A 23427-nucleotide genomic window follows, 5' to 3' on the forward strand; every position below is an offset into this window, starting at 1 on the left:
ATATATAATTTATGAAATGTGGTTTATGATGAAACTATATACTCGATGTACTAATATAAATTCTATTTTATGGATTATCTCTTGTCAATGTGCACGCAGCTTAAAAGAGACAAGCTTTCATTGATGAAAATGGTGGAACTGTGGATGAACCTAAAGAAAGTCTCAATCTCTGATGAGTTTCGAGGGATCAATTTGGACAGACGTTTTTGTCGGCCAATCGATGAAACAAGGGCGCTGTTACAGATTAAAGATAATCGAGTGAAGAGCGAAATGAACGAGCTTCGAGTAGTCGCGTGAGTCTCACAATTGCAGGCTCGCAGAAATTCTTAGACCGGATCGAGATTTAGAACGATGGATATCTAGAATCGCGAAAGCCTCGATTAAGTGACGCGAATTATTTAGGAAATTAAGTGCCGTTCGCATCTATATCGAGGATAGATTCGCTGACCACGTGCGTGATTTTATACATGACGTGCTAAGCACGATTGCCGGATGGGTTCCGAACTATAACGTGTCCGAATCTTTCAATTAGGAAACGGGAAACTTGCCTCGGAGCGAGCGCGTTATCTTGACGAAACATTTTCGCGACCGTATCTCAACGTATAATCGTATAGAACGCAAACGTACAAACAGATCTTGATCTATAATTACAACCCGATCAAAGTCGATTTAATCGTACGAATGGAGCATAAGTATTTTGATTCGCGATATGTCTAAACAGTGCAAATTACGGATCCAAACTAGAATTAGCTTGGTTTAGCGCGATAATCCAGAAACTCCTCGCGAAATGAAGGACTCATTATGCGATACGCGTGACATTTAGAGCTTATATATTTAAAGACATAAACTGCAATTGCACAATTAATTGTAAAATACATCAAATGATTTTATGTATATGACATGGACAATTGCGACACATTTACGACTTTAAACAAGTCATTCGATAAATATTGTGAAGGAATTTTTATACCTATATCAATTATATAGAAATAGGTTTCGTAAAAGCAATTAAATAATTTATAAAATATATAAAGAGTTTAAAGAGTTACAAATATACGAATATTATTAAAATATTCGACTTACAAATATTCGTCGTAACTAAGTCCATTATCATCTCTGTTTGGCCAATCGCTATAGCAGATGACGCGGACTTCGCCATTCATAAAGTTCTGGGTGTAAGTAGTGTAGAAAAGCAGCATTGGTAAAGAAAGTATTGCCCCGACGATCCAAATAACGATTGCAACGCACAACGTTGCCTTTTTTCCCATACGTGGTCTCAAAGGATTTACGATGGCCATGTACCTAAAACAAAATTCACATTGAAAATTGTAATCGAAAAAGAAAACTAAAGTACATTATAAAAATATACATAACATATTATAGAAATATCTTATTTAAGATTTTTTTTGCACATATATATAAGTAAAAAGTGTTAAATAATCGTTATAATACACAATCAATGATATATAATAATATGTCGTAAATTTCAAAATTACGCTATTACTTTCGCTAGAAAATAAAATTAGGTGCCAAATTGCTAAGAGAAAGATATTATGCGCGATGTGTCGAAGAATATTAGATGACGTGAATTTTCTGACAAATTTTCCTTGCTAAGGACAGACTGTAAAAAGAGAATAAATCAAATAGAATATCAGTCAGTTTTTTTTTCGTCAGAGACAAACGCGTTGCAAAAATGTATCCTCGAACGAGAAAGACGCGAAGACGGGACGCAAAAAAGAAAAGAAATAGGATGATAATATCATACATAGTAAAATCATGTTTACACGACTGATGCACCTCTGAAAGCTTTAAAGCTTTGCCGTAGGCGAGAGCATTAATATATACATATATACATTTGATTTTTTTTTTTTTTTTTAGGAAGAGAGAAAGGCAGATCAAATCGTAAAACTCCTATTACTGATTGCGATCAAAGACTGTCAGTACTATAAGAACGAAAAAGAAGGTGCAGCGTGTCTTCCTGCAATTTCGACAAATAGAAGTTCGTGCGAAAGATCAGAAAGGTCAGACAATGAGGCGATGAAAGCGGTCGCGAAATCCATTTTCTAATATCCACTAGTCAGGCTATTCCACACGAGACACGCTGTATGTGGTAGGATAAAATCCCGGTGGTATGTCAGAATCATGTCTCCCGCGAAATTACAGCGACCTCTCTTCAAACGCCGAGTGATTGCATCTTTACACCTCCGAGAATGAATGTATTCGTGCAAAGTCCGGGTGTATTCGTGCAAGTCATTTTCTTGAAAAATCTCGGGAAAAGCACGCGGATGATATCTAGCAACGGGATGACGTTAATAAAAATTATACGATAATTTAAAATCCTTATATATGTGTGTATATATGTATAATTTCTTTAACAAACACAAACACTTAATGAACTTAAGATAATTGGAATGGATTATGCTAATAATGATAGAAATTTATCCATGATTATGCGAGTCATTGCAAACAATTTTTCTAATGATTTTAATAACTGTATATGTATTAAATGTTGGAAATTTACCTAGAAATTTAAGAGAGAGAATGAGATAGAAAAATTAAATTAGACCGAGAGTCTCGGATTAAATTGTGACAAAATGTTTCTGCTAATTCTGAGTGCACATTAATGTGATTTACAATAAAGGAGAATAATACATTTATAAATCATTGCGCTCGCATGATGTAATAAGCCTAACGTGGCGGTCGAAAAGAATTCCATATTTAAAACAGGACGATGGGGTTGAAAGAATAGAATAAAGAACAATGCTTTTTTTCTCTGTCCGTGACCCATTTCAACGGGCTATTCGCTAGAGATCACCATGTTCCCAGCGAAGAATGTGTAAAGACGAATATGTCTTTGACTGAAATGATTCTCATGTTCATTCACGACGCATACGAATCGTAAAAATAATAATATCGATCACAAAAATTTGTCTCTCTCCCCCGTTTCCTCCCAAATGATGAGTCGTAACGTTTTCTCTTGTCATGCGAGGGCCGAGTGTGAATTACTTTTTTCCACGGATAGAAAATTTCAAGTCTCTTTCTCGAGGATATCGAAGTTTGATCTTACTTGAATAAGAACGGCGAATATTTTTTTTTCATTTTAGTCTATTATATATATCCGACGTTTCAATTCCACCATTCTATTCTCAAAGATAAAGTTCAGAACGAAGTTTGTCCCGCGGTCTCATCGCATTTCTCTCACTATATCCTGCTCCTTTTGTTCTTTCTCTGTCTACGAGATTTCGTGCACAACACTACCCTGTACACAATTCTACGTTGGCGAGTAGAAAGATTTAAACTTTTTTAAAGAAAATATACTTCTTTTCTCAAGATAGAAATGATAAAAAACAAATGACACATAAAACATTATTTTTTATGCGAGAAATATATAATCGATTTAAATTGAATATATATATTTCGATCTCACTCGCGGCACAATTTTTATTTTTATAGAAAACGTGTTTGTTATTTTTTTGTTTTTCAATATAGATTAAACATTCGGTCTCTCGAAAATGTCCGGGGCAATTCCGTTGATTTTTTAAAAATGTGATACTCGACAAAACTGACGTATCTCGCGTATACATATATACGAAGATATCTCTCGACCTCAAACGTTCTACATTGTCTCGTATTCGAGATAGGTAGTGCTGCATATGTGCAGCAGGCAGTTGCAACCCATGAGAACATTGTTATTAGCGTAAAGGTGGAATATGTAGAGAGAGAGAAAGAGAGAGAGAGAGAGAGAGAGAGAGAGAGAGAGAGAGAGAAAGAGAGAGAGCTTTTGTAATGGCCGTCACAAGCGAATATCCTTGACGTTTCTCGTGCTTTTTGCCCGCTACTCTGCATGATGTTAATCCGGAGATGAACACTAAGAGAGGCACTATATGTAATATACACATCCCAAATTCCAGATTCTCCAAGTTTCCACGCTCGGTCCTTGCCTGATTATACCGCAAGGATTTCCACTTAACCGGCTTGCGGCTTAATCTCAAGTTGTGATATCAATGTAAGGGTCGAATATAATATTACATCCTGACGCTGTACCAAGCTGATTCTTGAAAGGGAAATGTTATTATTATAGAGTAATTTTCTGAGAAATATATAAATGGATTTGCTAGTCGCACGAGATGGCTCGGGACTTAAATTTTAAGAACATGAGTACGGATAGTATTGCTTGTATGATTCATGCTTCAACTATAATACAGTTTGATTAGTTAAGATATTTGAATTAAGCTTAGTTAAATCCTTAGTTAAATACTGCCGAGTTTATATATGACGTATAATTATGATTTAAATTAAATAGATAAAGTATTAAAGTTTTAATGATAACGAAATTATTCATAAGTATTCTTAAATATTATGCTTTTCGATAATAGTATTATTAAAACTGAATTTATGATATTAAACTGAATTTATTAAGCAATTTTTACTTCAACTAGTATAATCACTTATATTAAATTTAAATTTTTAAAGCTTTCAATTGATTTATATATGAAAATGAGAAAGTGCAATCATTTTTTAATTTATTAAGAGTATGATAATATGTGCATAAATAAAGCGTGCAGATATTTTAGTATGCAATTTTCACAGAAAATACTTTAATAATTCGAATATATATTTTATAATTATATTTATAATATAATATATCTTTATATATTTTATATCTTTATATTTTAAATTTTTTTAGATTTAATTATTGAGATAAATTGTTTTATAGAGTTTTCAGGAATGTCCTTATTATCACATCAAATACATAACAAACATAAATTTTCAAAACGATAAGATTTAGAGTAACTATCTAGAAATTTGCCACGAAAACAAATATTTATTTGGAAAAAGATTTCTGTCGAAAAGTTGATTTCTTCGATGACCCTGCAGGTATTTAATTTGTAATACCTGCATATAACATTGAAACTCGGAATTTCGTTAACGTGGACAGCTGATATTGAAGAATAATGGCCGTTTCTATCAATGTCGCTTAACTTTAATCTTAGCTTAACTCATTCTTTGTCTTTTTCTAAAGGAACAGTTTTTTCTAAAGGAACAGCAGAAGAAGACGAAGAGTAAGTTAAGCTAAGATTAAAGTTAAACGACGGTAGAAACATAAGTCGAGTAAAAAAATTTTACCTCATTTTTGGAGTCAAACAAAATTGAGCTGCTAGTTATGTAAATGATGAGCTTCCATTTTTAAGATAGAACTTGTTTCATATTCGTCTTACAAGTTGGGTGACTTTATACCGTTTACGAAGTCAGCCGTCAAGGCTATACAGCAAAGAACAGTGATCGAGAAAGGTCTGCATGACCTCCTTGCGTTCGATTTATACGCTTACTCGTTCTTTCGATGGGAGGACTGTTCTTCTTTTGTAGTTTGGGTAAGCCTCAAATAAGCAATTTGTAAATTTTCACACGGAGAAAATTATCCTGATAATGTTGCCATCTATCATGTGTCGAAGATGTAGTTAATCGTTCTACTTTTTTCGCGCAGCTGCTCGCATTCCCATGCGATACAAAGATTCAAAAGCCGTCTTATTTTTCAGACGCCCTCTTAGATGTCTCTTTTAGACATCTTCCGAAGTTTTGTCTCGAATTTTAACAAGGCTTGGCTTATAACTTTTTATTGTGGAAGATAGATGTTCTTCTGGAAAAGAAAGAGATAACCTGTCATATGCTGCACGTTTTCTGGATACGAATGACGAGGCGTTTATAGGAAAGTGGGTTGTACGAAAACTCTCAGGAGGTTCATTCGCTGTCAATAATATCGTCCTTTGGGGAAAAGGGTCCCAATTGCACTACCATGTTTTATGAGATCCGACGATCATCTTAGACGATTCAGGGTCTTGACCCTACTGAACCCTTGTTGCATCGTCACGATAATAAATTACGGGAAATATTAACCTCCAACCTCTCAGAATAAATTTGGAGAATTGTAAAAATTATATTATGCGAGCGATATAAATTATTACGAAATTAATGTGACATTCAACTTTGCATATTGCTATGCGTGAATTTACTGCTTCCGCATTATTTCAGAAAATATCACGAAGCATTGTTTGCATTTTTTTTACTTACGTATAAGGTCTTTAGAGAAAGTCCTTTTAGCATGAGAATGCAAGGATGCCTCCCAAATATAATTTGAAATGCAAATAGACTGAGTGAGCGAGCACGGTACATGAATTTTCAACTGAATTATCCATGGTTTTTCAAAGCATATGTAAAATCACATTTTCGCATAGGTGTTGATACTGTAATTTGTCAAAACACGATGTTAAAATAGAAATGTAATATGATATTTCACCGTTGCATTCTGAAAGGTAATTCTCTCAAAAATATCTCTTTTTTTTTCACGTATTTATCCGTCATTTTTACATTACTTTTTTATTATATAATTGAATAGAAAGTAACTTTTTTAAGCATAAGGAAAAAACTTAATCATTTTCTGTAATTTTTCTTTTGACGTTGAATACGAATCTGATTTTCAAATTTTTCCATTTGAGAAATTTGCAATAATAAAGTTGCAAAAAAAATTCAGCGACTTAGAAAATCCTTAATTTGGAAATATAATTAAATTATTTATTAGATCTTTATAATTTTTAATTCGCAACTTTTTCGCTATAGACGCAAAATTTAATAATAAATATCTCATTAATCCAAATCGGCGCAACAAATTTCTCTAGAGAGCTGAAAGTTTTATTAACAAAATTCTATTTTTCACTTTAATTGTAACAAAATTTCTCCAACACGTCGCATATAGCACAGCTATAACACAATACATTAAAATAATCCAATTTTCCAACTTTATAACAAAATATATTAAAATAGTTCAATTTTCCAATTTTAATCCTCAAAATTGTGACGAATTTGGAAAAGTCAGAATCATATTCAATATGAAAAAAAAAACTTATTAAAATAACATTATGATTATACGTGAATATTATTTAACAGCTCAAATATACAAGATTGTAATTAAACTTATAAACTTGCATTATGCGCAGATGTGGATTTTGCTTCATTAGATTCGCGCCTTGCTAATCTCATTATTCCAGCGGTATACTATTTTTGCGACAAATTTTACAGCGACTGGATAATCGCTCGACCGCTTCCTAGATGCAATGCATATTTTATCAGCCACCCAACGTAAATCCCTCGTTAACCGCGTAATCGGTTTCGATAAACGTTGATCCTGGCCAAACTTGGATGATTGACCGTTGCAGATTAATTCGTTCGGAAAACGGGCCAGATTATCGGATCTTCCGCGGTTGTCCGCTCCGGAACTTCTTATCGTTTCCACATCCTCATCTAGATGTTCTTATCCTCGTTGTTGCTGTATTATACAACACAACTCGTGTTAGCCTTTCTTGCACTTTCCACTCTGATTGTAATTGATGTTGTAATTCGTGCCGAAGTTATAGCTGTGCTTTTCGGGAAATCCATTTAACTGATTTGTTGGATTATTATTATTATTATTTGCGGAGGGGAGAAGGATATTGATCGATAATGCAAATCGGGTATGTGTCGATGTTGACGTTGACGTTGTAATTGTAATTCTCGTTGACATTCAACTCTACTTGGCAGTGTTCCAGGTAACTTACAATTAGTTCTAAGCCGACACAATCAAGAACGGCTTTCCTTGCGCGGTCATTTCCATTCCTCCAGGTGTCGGTTGACTCATCACAATTTGCTTTGTAACTCGAGTTCAAATTAGCCCTTCGCGAATTATTGTTTGTAATAACGGATATACACAGAACAATAGGATTGCGGTAACGGATGTTACAGAAGACGTTCGTCCAGCCAAAGGTCGAACATGCGCACTCAATCCTTCTCATGAAATTTAAGAGGTTTGCTTCGCCATTTATCATCAATTCGACGTGATAGCAACTCGTGACGTTTATTCTCGCCTCGAGATCGATATTCGGAGCGACATTTCGGCATTGAAGTTTCGAATGCAGACAATCGGCGGATGCGAATAGATTCGCATCCCCGATAAGTTGCATCTCCGACTCGAGTCAGTATTGTCTTTAAGATTCGCATTCCGTTTTCGTCTTCCATTCTCCGTCCAGGATCGATCAGGAATTGTCATGAATGAGGACATTGCCGGCATTGGAATTTTAATCGATCCTTTAATTGTTGGCGACAAGATCGTTGGTATTTCGATTAAAATTCACGTTGTTGCTTGCCTCGCTTATTTATGTTATTCGTACCGATCGAATGACGTTAATTGTCGAGCGAGCGAAGAACTAGGAAAGCTGCTCCTCGGACCGCGCATTTTGGCACTTTCCCTCTCACGAATAACGCTCGACCTCGATTCAAACAAACGGAATAAATTGTTTCGCATTATTTAGCCGTCGCAACAGGTTACGACTCAACAGGTTTGGTCGCTTACACTTGGAGCATCTGTCCAGGTACTACCGATGCGTACTGTCAGGCTTTCGCGCATTTAATCTGATTTTCCATCTCGGAACGAACAGATTCGTTATTCCCATCGTTGCGAGTCCAGCGGAAATCTATTCTCGGCGCGCATTTCGGTTGCTCGTAACTTTCGGAGAAAATTGTTATAGTCGACATACGAATCCACACTGTTAATGTCGCCATTTCCTTTCCGCGTTTATTGTTATAGTAGTTTGTGGATTTCGATGAAATTCATCTTTTTCAAACATATCGATGAATTTCGATGAAATTTATCTTTTTCAAACACATCGATAACGTTTTGATTGACAAAGCGAATGTTTGCATTGTATCGATCGAAACTGTCCAGAGATGCGCCGCGCTGCAACATCCCCTTTAAGCGGAGATCTCGCAGGTTTTGTTTCCGGATTTTGTTCCGGACGGATTGGATACTGATGGACAGTTGCGCGGCTATACTATTGTTTGCGATTCAAGGTGGTATTGACACATTCGCGTTGGCATGTCCAATTTTACATAAATTCGACCCCCGTCCACCCGCGTCGATTTCCGCCTCGTCGCAGTTTTATCATCCGACGTTATCTCTGGCAGACCGGAACGCGAGTTCCCCGCCGCGAGACGAAGTTACTGACGGCTTAAGAGTGGTTCATTCCGATTCCCGACTGTTTGATTGAATGTCGAGATGCTCGTCTCGCGAAACGCCGATATTCCAGCTACGATCGGTATTGATGTTGGAATTTAAGGCGGTATTCGCGCGTTATAACTTGCCGCGACTCTCTCACCGGGATCTCGGGAAGATGAGCAACGTCATGTTCTATTTTATAACGTCTAACTGTTCCGTATTTTTCGCCGCAGACAGCGAAGCGATTGAATTTTCCATGTTTATGCGCGTGATCGAATCGACATTGCCGTCGAAACTGTCGTTTACTTGCCGTTGTTTTATTACGTTGTTGCCTGAACGAACCGTTTATATTCAGATCCGACGTTGTGATCGGTACTTTTCACATTCAACGAGGTAAACTTTATATCGCGTCTTTTGATTTTCCTTTACGTTTCCCCCGAAAAAGATGCTTATTGCCCAGATTTGCGATTTCTCTAGCGAAAAATTCACGTCTCGAAAACTCGGCGTTTCTTTTTTTATTTTTTTTTTTAAATTCCGTTGGAAAATAGTTTCATTAAACCAATTTGATATTATATGCCCTCTCATTGCTCTTTCCGCGGTGGTGAAATTAGTTCTCTTTTTTTCACTTGAATCCGCGTTATCTAGAATTTCGAGCGGTTCTGCGGCTTCCGCGACAAACGCGGCGAATATCCAGACGGGATTTCGCAGTCTAATCGAAAATAACGAAGAAAAAGAATTGCTCTCGCAAAACGGAAAGCAATTCCCGTCAATATTTAACTAGCGAATTAACGGGCGCAGAGAGATCAGATTCAATTTGTGCAAACTAGTCTCTCTCCTGTGAAACAACGCCCACGGACAAACCATCTTCTCACCATAAACAAACGGCAACTGAAGTGCCGGTTTGCATTCCCATGCAAACTGATGACCGGATCGCTCGGCTAACTGTATATCCCATTGTCCTACAGCTTCTAGTAATACGAGCAAAACTGACGAGCATGAGGCACAACACAGGCAAACTTCTCGATCATCGATACGCGAAGCACGTAACGTTCGATATCAATGCGCAAATGTGCGAATCGTGAAGTTTCGACAGTCTACAATTCAAAGAGGGTTCGCCAGGTCCAGTAGTTAGATATCTGTGATATATATCAGAATGAAATGTTTTTGATAGGACGAACGCGATCGGATTAAATTGGAAAATGTGTAGGTAAATTTCATTCTTTCTCTCTCTCTCTTTCTTTTCGATAGAAAATCGATAGCATGAAAGTGTCGGTGATTGTTTGCGGTAAAAGATGTTCCCGCCGTCCTTCCGATTAATTTTTCTAATCAAGAGTGCTTTCCTCGAGAGACGTTTCTTCCTAGGAAATTCCGAATTTCCTCCGCTTTAATAGTCGAGGGTGTCGGATGGTCGTTAATGATCGCTGCTTCCTCCTAGCGATCGTTAAAGTTCTTGAGATGCTCTCGTTAGCTTTCCATGCGATTCAGTCAAATCCTCATTCTCTTCTTGTGCAAGACATTTCGCCCGCAGACCTTTGTCGTCGTTTAAGACGACTCGAACCACTGATCATCGATTGATATTGCGGTGACAATCCCCGCAGGATAATCGGCATCCTAAGGAAATTAAATTGCGAATCGTCGTCGTTTTTGGAATAGAGAAGACCACCGATCGGTCAGAGTTAGAAATCTGTCGTTGGAGAATTCTCGATTGCATTCGATGTCTCTTCCACGTCGTTCGATAATGGTTGTAGAATCCAAACATCGTTCTACGCTTTTGTCTTCGGCGTGAAATCACTATTGGTTAGATACGTTTTCGATTTCTCGAATGTGATTTTGAACGAAAAAATCGAATCCTTGGTTACTGCATCGTAAATGAATACGATGTGTAGTTTGTTTCGATCTCCTTCGCGATCTCTGATCTGAAGCTTTCGTCTAGAAGAGTATTTTTCGTGAGCAGTTTCTACGTAAACAATCCGTTTACGATGACAAGTTCAAGATGGATTACCAGGTTATAATTTGCGCCTGTAAATTCTTCAGTCTTCGAACGTTAATCAGCATCGAAGCTCGACATAGAATGTTGCTGTTTGATTGTCAAAAATGTCGTGCTGAAAACATCATTACGCGTCGGATTTTCCATCAGTTCGCCCTAGTGAGAAATAAACTTTTCAAAGTATCCATTCCCTTCGTTTATTTCCCCTAAACTGTCCGTCTATCAGAATCTTTATTGACTAGGCTCGCCTTTGAATCATAATATGCAATTAACAGCTCACTGAACGGACAGTTAATCGATAGTAAAAGATGAAGAGTGATAATTGATAGAATTTTAAACTTAATATTTGATGGCTTTTAATAGAAAATGTCATATGTATAATTGATAGAATATTAAGATTAATAATTGATAGAACTGTACCAAGATGACAAGTACAACAGACGCACCAAGATCAAAATCGCATCGCTTCATCAAAGATCGTCTCTCTCTCGACATGAATTTATATTCTCTGTCCAGCATGGACCAATGCATTATTCTTATTAAGCAGCGCTTTTATTGCTCACATCAGCGATGCATTAGCCATGCTACATTTTGAGGGTCGATAAAGATGACTCTAATTGATATCCCTTAATATCCCTAAAGTATTCCCGATATTTCAGAATTCATTTTTCGTCGCTTTTCGGCCTCCTTTTTCCTTTTATCATTTCTCGAAAATAAAACTCAATCTCACTGATCTACAACTATCTTCTTTGCATTGAATTCTCTCATTGAATTTCTAATGTATTCACAACTTGGGATATAAAATATCAGGTTGTTCCTATCGTTGCCTCGGACAAACATTGAGGGCGGGAGAGAAATATTTTTTTGGAGCTGTGCGCATTTCTCTCTTATTTCGTGCTATACGTCGTACAATACGACCTTTCCGGAATTTCATTTGCGTCGATGAGCGCTGCCTCTAATGCGCGGCATTGTTTCAACGCGCGGTTCTCGTTTGAATCGGTATCGGAAGCATGTACGTGACATACCGCGCAAGGAGCTAATGCATCCCCTTCTCCCTTCGCTATCAACGTCGTTGCACTGTGTGCATTTCCGTATGGAATAATGGATGCCAAACATACGCGGGGATGTTATAATGACGTCAATATTTAGAAATGCATGTTCTTCAGACGCAAGCAAATTTTTACAGTTTCGCATAGTTTCCGCATAAATGCGAAACGTCGTCGGATAAAGCAGTTCTCCGTGTGCGAAATTTACGGTACATCCGATATCGTATTTCTTTAAGAATGTGAACTCACTGAACTGTTATACTCGTCGCCGCACATGAACTGAATCTTGTTATCTGACAATTCGATTGCAATAACAATTTTTGATAAAGAGTTTTTCGATATCCGATTTCGCAATATCGTTAGCTAAAGATCTCAGTCTTCGAGTTTCTTTAAATATCAATTTTAAAGATGATATTCTAAAAATGAGTAGAGAGACGAGATTTTGCTGCAGTACGGGTCTTAGAACCAATCGATTTGAAATATTGAATTAATCGACCGTTCCATGATAAATCGAATCAATATGATTGCTCTTGTAAACATGATATAATGATATAAATATGCTCTTGTTAAGTGGAAGCGCTATAAGGACGTGAGTTATTTTCATTCCTAGAAAATTTAACGCCTGCGCATTTTTAAGATATTTTCCCGCACATATACAAGAGATAGATAGATAGATAGAGAAAAAGAAAAAACTCTCCGAGCAGTGATGAGAAAACCTACAAGCGAGAGGAAATTTTTCTTGAATAAAGTAGAGATCTCAGGAAAAGAATCCTGAGCATTTTTTTCGACAATAATGTTCTCTCGGGATGAATAGCGAATGTATGCAACATTTTCACTCGCGTGAGTTTACAGACTGCATAGATTTGTTTTCAATGGCATTTCAAGCGAAAATAGCCTGAAATTAACTCTCGACTCGCCATTCATCGTTGCTGCATACGAGCGAGGGCATGTATTCTGTTGGAATATAAAATAATGTGAATACTTTTGTGGAAAATATTATATAATGAAATAAAAGGAAAAATAATATTTTATAGATAGACGATTCTTGCGATAAAAATAATATCGTATTATTTATGCTGCGTGCAATACTGGACATTCGATTGCATATTTTAATCATCCCTGTTGCAGGTCAATTGGGATCTGAATTTAAACAAAAAGAAAATGCGATAATTATTGACGTTTAATATTTCAGCCGCTAATGTAATCTGTCGACGAGAATCGCTTTCAAATGGTAGAAGTACACATTAACTGCAGAAACCAATACTCGCTTATTATGTGCTTGTCGCATAAGAGCAAATACTCTGCAAAATAATTTGCAATTCCTTTTTCGGAACAGAGTGCTTCTACATTCCTTTTTATTGGCAATACTTTCTGATATTAGCCAATCTCTTCTTTTTCGAAAAGACTTTTTTTTCTCTCAAGTTGTTGAAATGTCTGAAACGAAAATATTTCAAACGACGACGAGTGACTTTACTTTGCGCACCCGCAATTATTTATCCTCTTTTTCGTAATAAAAGGAAAGGAGTCTCTTCCTCTCGCGGTTACACGATTGCCTTTTCGTCGATCTCTTCGAGATCGACCTTTCCTTCGCAATACTTGGTATCGATATCCCCGATAGTAGGTAGTAATAACAGCAATATTCTTACGTGGGTTATCAAGCGCGCCGGAGAAAATTAACTGACGATCCAATCTTCTTCTATATTTACGACAATGTCTGCTGACATACGTTTATAGGGGTGTGATGAAAAAATATTGCATGAATTGAAAAACGAGTTGGAGCAAATCTGCGCTAGTGTGTGTTCATAGATGCAGTATTATTTAAATGGGTATGATCGATTCAATCCGCTTAGAGTCCGCTTTAGAAGGTTGAGGTCTGTAAATCACAAAAAAATTCGGGATAAAATCTCTATTTACAATTTCATGTGTATAATAGTAAAATAATAGAGAAAAATAAAATACATACAAATATATTTTAAAAAACATATCGAAACATATATACACATCGGGATTTTTTATACTATAATATAAAATTAGAGATAGAATTCTATCTTGAATTCTTTTTATTGCGAATTTATAGATTACCTAAATCGGGCTTAGGATATAAATTTAGAGCGCGCACATTCGCCATTATATCGTTTTTCGATTAAGTTTTTTCGTTCCATTCCATCGCATTTACGGAGGTTCGTTGCAGGATACACACACATGCTCTATCGCACTGTAATACATTTAATAATCTAGATAAAAGCGCTTCCTCGTCGTAGTGAAAATCGATCGAAACGCGCGAGCTGCAATGTCCGTGTTATTTCTATCTTCACATCGGACGCCGATGCCTACGTTTCAATGATTCCCTTCCTCCGTCTTTACCTGTCTTCCCCATATGGTATATTGTCGAAGTCTCGGATCTCCAACATTCGTGATAACGCACATTATCAGGGGACTGCCGTTCGTGACGCACCATCGACGTTTTCCTCCGACGAATTGTCATTTTGAAAATGCTACGATATAGGTGTCTGTTGCAAAATACCGAGCTTTGTCATCACGCAATATCCTCAGATATTATCCGAGAATTAGTTCCTGCGATAAATTTGTCCGTACGATATTCGTGGTTATTGGCGATTGCCACCGGCAACAACCAGTCTCCCTCCTCTGTATTTTATTCTCGGCATAAAAAGCAAATTCCAGGATTTACGACCGCTGAGCACCTTCCAATATACGTCGCATCTGTTGGCGGCACCAGGCGATCGAAATTTTTATCTCGCTATTCATTTTTATCGCGATTCCAAAAAAAAATGTCTAAATCTTCGAAAAGTATACGTTTGGTTTAGAAAAACTCTTATGAACGAATAAAAATATCTACACGATGCCTCATGGAATAGACTGGCATTCAGTTCTACGCTTAACTCTAGATATTGTTCCAGAATAGCGGCTTTTCTTCTAGAACACATAAAATGAAGAGCTCCCGCAATTTGCGGAGAACAATATTCAGACTAGCGGTTTCCGCCGTTAGTTCATCCTTTCGGGCTTTGCTTACGTGCTTTCTTGAAGCAATCATTCGCTTGGCTGAATAGGACGTGAACTTAGCATAATCGGCTTTGAGAAACCGGGTTGTTTGGTTCGAGAAGTGACTGAATCTTTAATCGAGATAACGATAATTTAAACGATCGCGCTCGAAATATTACGAATGCACTCGCACTTTCAGGCAAAATCTTCAAAGAGTTTACGATTTAACGCATTAATCATCAATTACTTTGAATACCTAAGTGCTTCTCTTCTTTAATATCGAAGAAATTATCTTTCGTTTCAGTCTGATTAAAGAATCGTAATCTAACTGGATTAAAAAGAAAAGAAAGAAATCTGGATTTACGGTAACTGTAGAAAAAGAGCGGTGAATTATGTATTCCGTTGAGAGTATAAGTTGTTCTCATTCAAGAGCAGAGTTGCTTTGAAAAATTAACTCGACATTTTCAAGCTGGCGGATTGAATTGTACTTGTTTCAATATTCCCGCAAAAAAGCGCCTCTGTTTTATTCGTTCGTTTTGACGCGTTCATATTTCTTTTATCGTTTGTTATAAAGCAATTTTTTACGAGTATGATTGTAATATGTGTTCTATCCCGTGAAAAGCAATCGTACTAAGTATCCTTCAGTTCGATACGATGAACGCGGTGATTTAAAAAACAATCCGAATGTTTTTTCGGTTCTTACATATTTTATATATGCGTGAAAAAAAAATCTATTATAGTCTGATGATGATATCTCTGATCCAGAGATGCGAATAAGAAGTTAAGGTTTGTTGAGATATGTAATTGGATCTTGACGGTTATGAAGTTTCATCTCGTCTAATCGCAAGACAGGTGATGCTAGAGCGAGTGTTTATCTTCCTTGTTTTTCTTTGCCGACTTTCGACATCAAATTGATCGCAGTTGTTAGTCTGAGACTTGTGTCTTCCATTTTGCTATGAAACGTTCGTTTTTAACGACGTCATGTATGACGCATCTACGTTATACCTACTTTAATACACGCAGTGAACTCGTCTAGATAAACAAGAGGAAATGTGTTTTCCCAAGACCGGACATCGATCTAAGTGGGATTTCAGCACGAAAAGCATTCACACGCTAAAAGCGAGAGCGCGCTCAAGCGAAGGGAAAAGATAACTCACGGAAGTCAGGATCTATCCTATTATCGGCATTATTGATTGCTTGATGCGTCTAAGTATCATGACAATTTGCGCTTAAAGAAAACGATTAATATTGACGAATATCTTTTTATATCTCGTGCAATAGCTGGGCAAATTTTAAATGTTACATTGTTCTAAAATCTTCAAATTGATTTCGAATGTTACACTGATATTTTGAAATATATATATATATATATATATATATATATATATATATATATATATATATATATACGCAATCGCTCTTAGGATAATATTCTAAAAATATAGAAAAGAAAAGAGAGTAAAAATAAAAATCGACGTGGATGAATGTTGTAAATAAATATACTGCTATTTCTTTTTTTAGTAAGAAGAATTAATGTATAAAAATATACTTAATTTATTTATCTGAAGCTCATAACTTTTATATTCATTTATGCGTTAAATTTTATGTATTAAGTTTAAAATTTTTGAAATTTTAAAGCTATGATATTTTGACAAATTATATAATTTAAATAGTGCTAAAGTAGCGGAATAACTTTGTTAATATTATATTATTCTACATATTTAAATTTTTTAAAATTTATTTTTTACTTTTTTTATCTTTTTTTATTATATTTATATGACTTTTGGTAGACATATCAGTTTTGAAGATAAATTATTTAGATTTCAATTATTATGTTTACTTTTATAATAGAAAATAAGTTTAAAACAATATATATTATCATATAAATTTTTATTCTATATATTATCATGTAAATTTTTATTCTAAATTTTTAGCTAATACAGTTTAAATCTGAAAACGAAGAAACTTATTATTTTGTCTCCCCTACTTACCGGTCGATAGATATCGCCATCAGAGTAAAGACGCTGGCACAGATAGTGAGGACCGCGACGAACTGACAGATCTTGCAGTAGAGCATACCGAACGGCCAATGGCTGTTGAGCATGTAGGTGTAGTTGAAGGTGACATTCAAAGTGGATACCATCGCGTCCGCGATGCTGAGATTTACTAGGAAATAGTTGGTGACGGTGCGCATTCGCCTATGTGCTAGCACGATCCATATCACTATCAGATTGCCACCGGTTGCCACTGCGATCATGCCGGCGAACAGGAGCGTCCAGATCATCTGCCGCCACCATGGCAGCACAAATTGATTGCGCGGTTCCAGTTCCGTGTAGTTGGTGCCATTGTGATAGTAAGTGTCATTGTCATACCATGGTATCGTCGTCGTCACGTTCCAAGGGTGTGACGTGGCATTGTATGTCAAGTACTCGTCTACAAGGTTCTGCATAGCGACGGAATCGCGAGAGAATTTCTCTCTCTCTCTCTCTCTCTCGTTTCGTCGCTTATTTAAGTTGAACGCTACCACGAAACTTCTCTTCACTCTTCTTCGTTTTCCTACTACAATTCAACTATCGCCACTTACTCATCTTTCCGTTTGCTTAGGGAATCTTTTTAACTTCTTTTCAAGACAGCTGAGTTTTCTACGCAATTTTTATCTCTCTCTCTCTCTCTCTCTCTCTCTCTCTCTCTCTCTTCGAATGTTTGCGTTACGCCACTTTTCTTTTGCCCCTCGAGTCGTGTTGATTTCCCAGTGATTGGTGGTAACTTCTGACAGCAGTAGCTGTCAGTTGTAAGGAGACTCGGTACCATCGATTGTCATTGAATTTATCCGTCCGTTTCTTTCCAAAACTATTAGTGTATTGCCAAGATATTCAAACGGTCTCCAAATTTCTACGGTGTTCGATTTAAAGGGCGAAGGTTTAAATAGACGAAACTATCGGATAGAGGATGGAGAGGACTATCGTTTTTCTTCGAATAACTTGCATATTTTTGGCTACCGCGCATACCAATACTAGTCGATCAACTCAAGCGGGCTTTCAATGCCAAGACTTGTCCTATTCTCTCGTGGTACTATTATAATCGAGACAAGATACGAATTCTCCGGTGTGACGTCGCCGCAGAGGAATGTCTCCTAAGTCAAAGAACATTCATCGATTGGCTTCTCCTCGTTGTGGCAGAGATATTCGCTCTTCTGGTATCGTCGATCCTCTCGTCTCGTTTATTCAAGATCGATCTTCCGTGAAGGCTGCCGAGGAAATACGAGCTTTTAATCTCTTATCGATTTTTCCGTCCGGTCGATCTTAATTGGAAATCGCGCAGAGAACGACCGCGCGGCGTCGAGTCGAAAGAATTGATTCGTGAGAGAGACGAGCTCGTGTCGTGCGCGGCCTTCGCGGCCGCTTCGATTACGGAAACCGTTAATTCGAAGCCATTTTCCCGTTTATCGACTTCGTCACTAATATTCGTGCTCTCGTGCAACGAATCATCTCATTTAGTTCCGGCAGCGATACCGATTGCGACGGTAAGGTCGTCGACAATAATACTGTGATAGCACCGTGTATGTCTTTGCCTGTGTTAGAGACTGCGAGATGATAAGCGGCGCGACCGGATAATTCCAGATTCGATTTGATCTCACTTCCACTTGCGTTTCATGCACAATGGCCACTCTCCGACCATGTCCCGGATCTCCATTGGATGAAATTTCATTATCTTCGCGACTTATTCATCGTTAGAATAATAAATATGCTTTTTCTCGCTGATACCTGTCGTTCTTTTTAAGGAATTTTTTTTGTTCTTCTTAAGGAATTTTAATTTGTTCTTCTTAAGGAAGCGTAATCGTTGATTTTATATTAGTTCGCTTTTTTTCCACGGTAACAAGGTGAGATCGAGTGGTTGTCGTTAATTATTACGCTAATTTCTCAGCTAGAAGAAAGATCCGAGTCTCCGGCTTTCGAGAGAGTTTCACGTTTAATCTTATAGCGCACCGTCGTTTCAGCCGTGCATTCTACCGTCGTTCGATCCTCTTTTAACGATTGTTAAAGCGGTCGTTGATGTTTCATCGTGAAATTCGCTCGCCGTTCGTTTTACGACGAGATGGTTTTTTGCTCGTCAATTCCTCGCCGAGGACGATGAATATCGCTCCTGAAATTCGCGAGCGTGATACTCGTTGATGATGTATGTTCCAAACGTTTTGTTCCGGAAAGAGAAGTTTTACCCTCGGTTTGTCATACGATGCTGTTTATTTAATGGAGCCGTGATTTTGCGATGATTCCCGTCAAACTTTCGTTCTGCTTCGTTCGATCATAACTCGGCGTTTTTTTTCGTTCCTCGACATTGTACCGCGCATCGTATTAATCGACTCGTATCAAGTATTCCCGTTACGTTTCACGCAAATGGAAGGATTATACTCTGCATTCTAGCCTCTTTGTCGCGAGTTTGCGGTTGATTACACGAGAGAACAACTGTCGTTCACACATCGCTGATAAAATCCTCACACATTCGCGTTATCGTTAATACTCTCTTCACGAATAACTCTATCACGTCTTCAATTAGATGTCAATCGGAACTAAATCGTTTAAAAACGTTTTCTCGGTGCTTTCACGACACTCTCAATTCAGATCCGCCCTTCGGCGCTGCATTACGTTGGTTGCTATTCTCATCGTCCGACACGCTTGGAATTTTAAAGTACGATATTCTCGCACATTCTTCTTCATTACAACGACAACACTGTCGCTCACAATCCTCTGCTCGATGTTATTAGAATGAGCAAGAATCTCACCTCGCGTATTTCGCGCGAACGCTCCCAGGTATCTCCTTAATTTTCAATTGACTTACGGATTTCCTTTTTTTGTAGCGCACATTTATCGCGAGCAAAGTGGAAATTGTTCCTTCATAGCCAAGAGCATTTTAACGAGGTAAGATAGAGGGAAGAGGAAGTGGCGAATCGTGGCATCGCGTTCTCAGGAAGTTCCCCCAAGATTCGCGTCCGGAAGAAAGTTCGTCTGGTTTGCTTCACGATCGATGCAAAAGTTCCTCGAGAACACTGCGCGTAACTGGTTCCAAGATATATAATTTGTGAAACTCAGAAGGAGGTTCAAGTTTTTGAGGACATCCGACGAAGAGTTCCGCGAGAACTACGCTTCCTCGAAGACGAGGAGACGATGAGTCTTTTCTTTGTCCGCTGTCTAAAGTCAGAAAAATACTTCTCGTAGGCCGAACATTTTCAGAGAAATAAGAATTTGCTTATTTCGAGCACGTCGGAGGATCCTCGTTGAAGAATTGCCCCTGTCCTTTTTCGTCTCACCAGGATTCGGCATTTGTTGTCCGTGTTTTTATGCGTGTTTTTATGTTCACGAATTCTTCGCGAGCCGCTGGAAGATCATTGCGGTTTCATCCACGCCACCATCTGGAAAATATATTACGACATCGGAATTACTTTTCAAGTTACGAATAAAGTGCGCGCATGCATTCGAATAAACTGCGTGCAAAATCACCGCGCAATTTTTTTTCTCGATTCTCGCACCTGGTGAAACGTGCTCAGGTGTAAATAACTGTAAGAACAAAATGAAATATTTCATTTTGTTTTCAATTAAATTTTATTCTGTCTTGTTTGAGTCAACAATAAAAAGAAAGCTACGGATGGAGAAGAACGCGGTCGTATAAAAAAACACGTAAAAAAAGGACAAATGTGTGATTATGAGCCGTTGAAATTTCTCGAAGGAATTTAATTATAAAATTAGTGGGCTGCGTGAAACATGATCGTCTCGATTTAGATGCTCGAGGATTGCAAAGTACGTCGAGAGCGTCTTATATACCTTCGAGTAATCATTCTGCGAGATTAATACATCCTTTCCCCCTTTCTCTTGCTAATCGTTGACGTTTCACTGATGTTCCATCAAAATGCAATCATCGACGAACTATTATTTTGTCAAATAATCCACGTAAAACAATCAACTCCATCATGTCACACATTCCGTTTTGAAAACATTATTTTACCTTCGCATATTTCGCGGATAATATTCGTTTTATTTTCCTTCATGTCTACAGTAAGATATCGTTTGCTTAATTGTGCTGTAGTTATGTTATTTTTTTCCACTATTCGCGTTATCTAAGCTGTTTGCATACTGTAATTTAGGTATATTACTGATAAAAAAAGATAACAACAATTATTCTGTTACTCTTTCGTAAAATAATATATAACTAATATTTGAGGAAAGAATATTTTTTCTTAAGCATATGATGTTTGCACTATTCTTTTTATTTCCTATTAGAATCGGTAGTTTGTAATAATGCATGAATGTTATGAAAAATAAACATGAAACACAATATAACAAAATCGAGTTTTCTTTGCCGCGTGATATCCTGTAAAATGGTCTTAAATAAGAGTTCACATTTGCTTACGAAATGTGCTTTCTGCGTTTCATTGATAGTTGGGAGCGTTCTTGAAAAATTAAAATTTAAAATTTAATACTATATAAAATGATAAAATTATGATAAAAACTCAAAGAGATAAATAAATAACAAATTAAAAAATATTAAGTTTTCCAAATTTTTTATGAGAAACGAAATGATTATTTTCTTTAATTCAGTATTATATATGTTAAAAATAAAAATAATTATTACATTCTTTAAGACATCTTGAAATAAGAAAAAGATAGCGTGCTTTTAAACAATAAAGATTTTGAAGAATCATTTTATGCAAAATCATTATATATATTAAAAAATTTTATTTTGCATTCATCAAAAAAGCATAAATATATTTAAATAAATATATATATATATATTTATTTATTATTTTTCTACTTTTAATTTTATATAAAATTATTATTGTTATGCTATCTTTTATCACTATTATATTATAACTCTATATTTGCAGCATAAAAGAAACAAACTACGCTTTTCAATTTATTGTAATGGTTTTTATTAAATACGTGCTTGATTAAATAAATTCTCTTTGTTTTGATAAATGCAAAATAAATTTCTTTAACAAATATTTTTGCGTGAAACATAGTTGATGTAAACATTGCACAATATTTTGTACAAAAAAGGATATGAATTTTTCAGAATATATGTAAAAGTGTGCGAATATTTTAGTCAAAACTGAGCCTTTTGAGTTTAAATTTTTAACAAATTATTTTTCCTCTATCTTAACAGATCTTAAAGAGTATCATAAGCATGTTTTAATTGTAAAATGCAGGGACAATCGCTAAAAAATATTAATATATACACACACACGAACAAAAACTTTTGAGACTTATATGATTTACTTATATTTATATTTGTCTCAAAAGAAAAATTATTTAATTCATTAGTTTAAAAAAATGTTAACGTTAAATTGTTTTTAATGTTTTCCTCTTTCTGCAAAAATATAATATATATGTACTGCTCACACCTTATATACATATATACTTATATGTATGTGTGTATATATTATTAACTAAAATATAATTTAATTCATTGGTACGATACGTACACAATAACAGAGTTGTATTTTAGATCTGATTTTTTTCTATTCATTGCTGTTTTTTATAGCACTTATTCGTGAAAATATAGCAGTTGTTCATACACCAGCAGAATTTGATAATCAGGCGATATTCTCGATGTTAATCACATAAACATTTTATTATTTATTGGAAAAACGAACAACGAAAACTAACACGAAATAAAATCAACTCAGTGAACGTGAACAAATTAATCGCGATATTGCCGCGAGCTATTTCGATTGTTAATAAATAAAATATACGTTTTAGAACAATTTTATTTTTGCATTTTATATAATATAAAAATAAATATATAAATATACACACACATAATTTTCAAGGAATTTGAAAGTGACATACTTTAGAAAATATATTCATGTAAAATATTTAATATTAATAATTAATTTAATCTTAAATTAATTATATGTATTATTTACACTTTATATGTATTATTTTTTGTTACTTTAAAGTCGCTTGATTTTGCGATATATAATTTCTTTCTCTCAATTCGACAAATGTCGAGCAAAATATATTTAAATCGGTAAAAAATTTAAAACGTGAGATAAAATATGTATTTGATTCCCAATTGAAGAAACTCCAAGATCATTATAAAAACATATTATTAATTGCTTATAAAAATTGCAATAAAATTAATAATTAATAATTTTTATTGTTTCCATTTTTATTTGAAATGTTTAAATCGTACAAAATGCGTGCTTTAATAAATAATTGTTATTTCCATGCGCTTATAATTAAATTGTAGGAATTAATTAATTGCGTGAGTTAATAATCTCTAATTCATAAAGAATAATTACAATAATAATCCTATTTCGAAAGATAAATGCTTACGAATACTAGCAAAGATGCCAAAGGCGATTATTCTCCACAATT

General features: G+C 35.9%; 2 protein-coding genes across 6 annotated transcripts in view; one reads left to right on the plus strand and one right to left on the minus strand.

Annotated features, from left to right (window-relative positions):
• Positions 1-23427, minus strand: part of LOC145968771 (tachykinin-like peptides receptor 99D) — an 88368-nt gene that overhangs the window by 19070 nt on the left and 45871 nt on the right. For 2 of the 4 annotated variants that reach the window (XM_083094549.1, XM_083094558.1), the window contains 2 exons: positions 17047-20462; positions 1084-1302 (listed from right to left, as the gene is read on the minus strand). In XM_083094549.1, coding sequence (XP_082950675.1) covers positions 1084-1302; positions 17047-17504 — 677 coding nt within the window. In that variant the 5' untranslated portion in view covers positions 17505-20462. Of the gene's footprint in view, positions 1-1083; positions 1303-17046; positions 20463-20871; positions 21131-23427 lie in introns of those variants that run through there. The other 2 variants (XM_083094559.1, XM_083094539.1) reach the window with 2 other exon arrangements.
• LOC145968797 (uncharacterized) overlaps positions 1-23427 on the plus strand; it is a 74338-nt gene that overhangs the window by 10178 nt on the left and 40733 nt on the right. The window contains exon 6 of one of the 2 annotated variants that reach the window (XM_083094598.1): positions 1879-2311. The exons of the other annotated variant lie outside the window; for it this stretch is intronic. Coding sequence (XP_082950724.1) covers positions 1879-1949 — 71 coding nt within the window. The 3' untranslated portion in view covers positions 1950-2311. Of the gene's footprint in view, positions 1-1878; positions 2312-23427 lie in introns of those variants that run through there. 2 annotated transcript variants of the gene reach the window in all.

The sequence above is a fragment of the Camponotus vicinus genome, unplaced genomic scaffold (assembly GCF_025532165.1).
Source record: "Camponotus vicinus isolate PSW18456_S1 unplaced genomic scaffold, iyCamVici1.0 SCAF_1, whole genome shotgun sequence".
NCBI lineage: Eukaryota > Metazoa > Arthropoda > Insecta > Hymenoptera > Formicidae > Camponotus > Camponotus vicinus.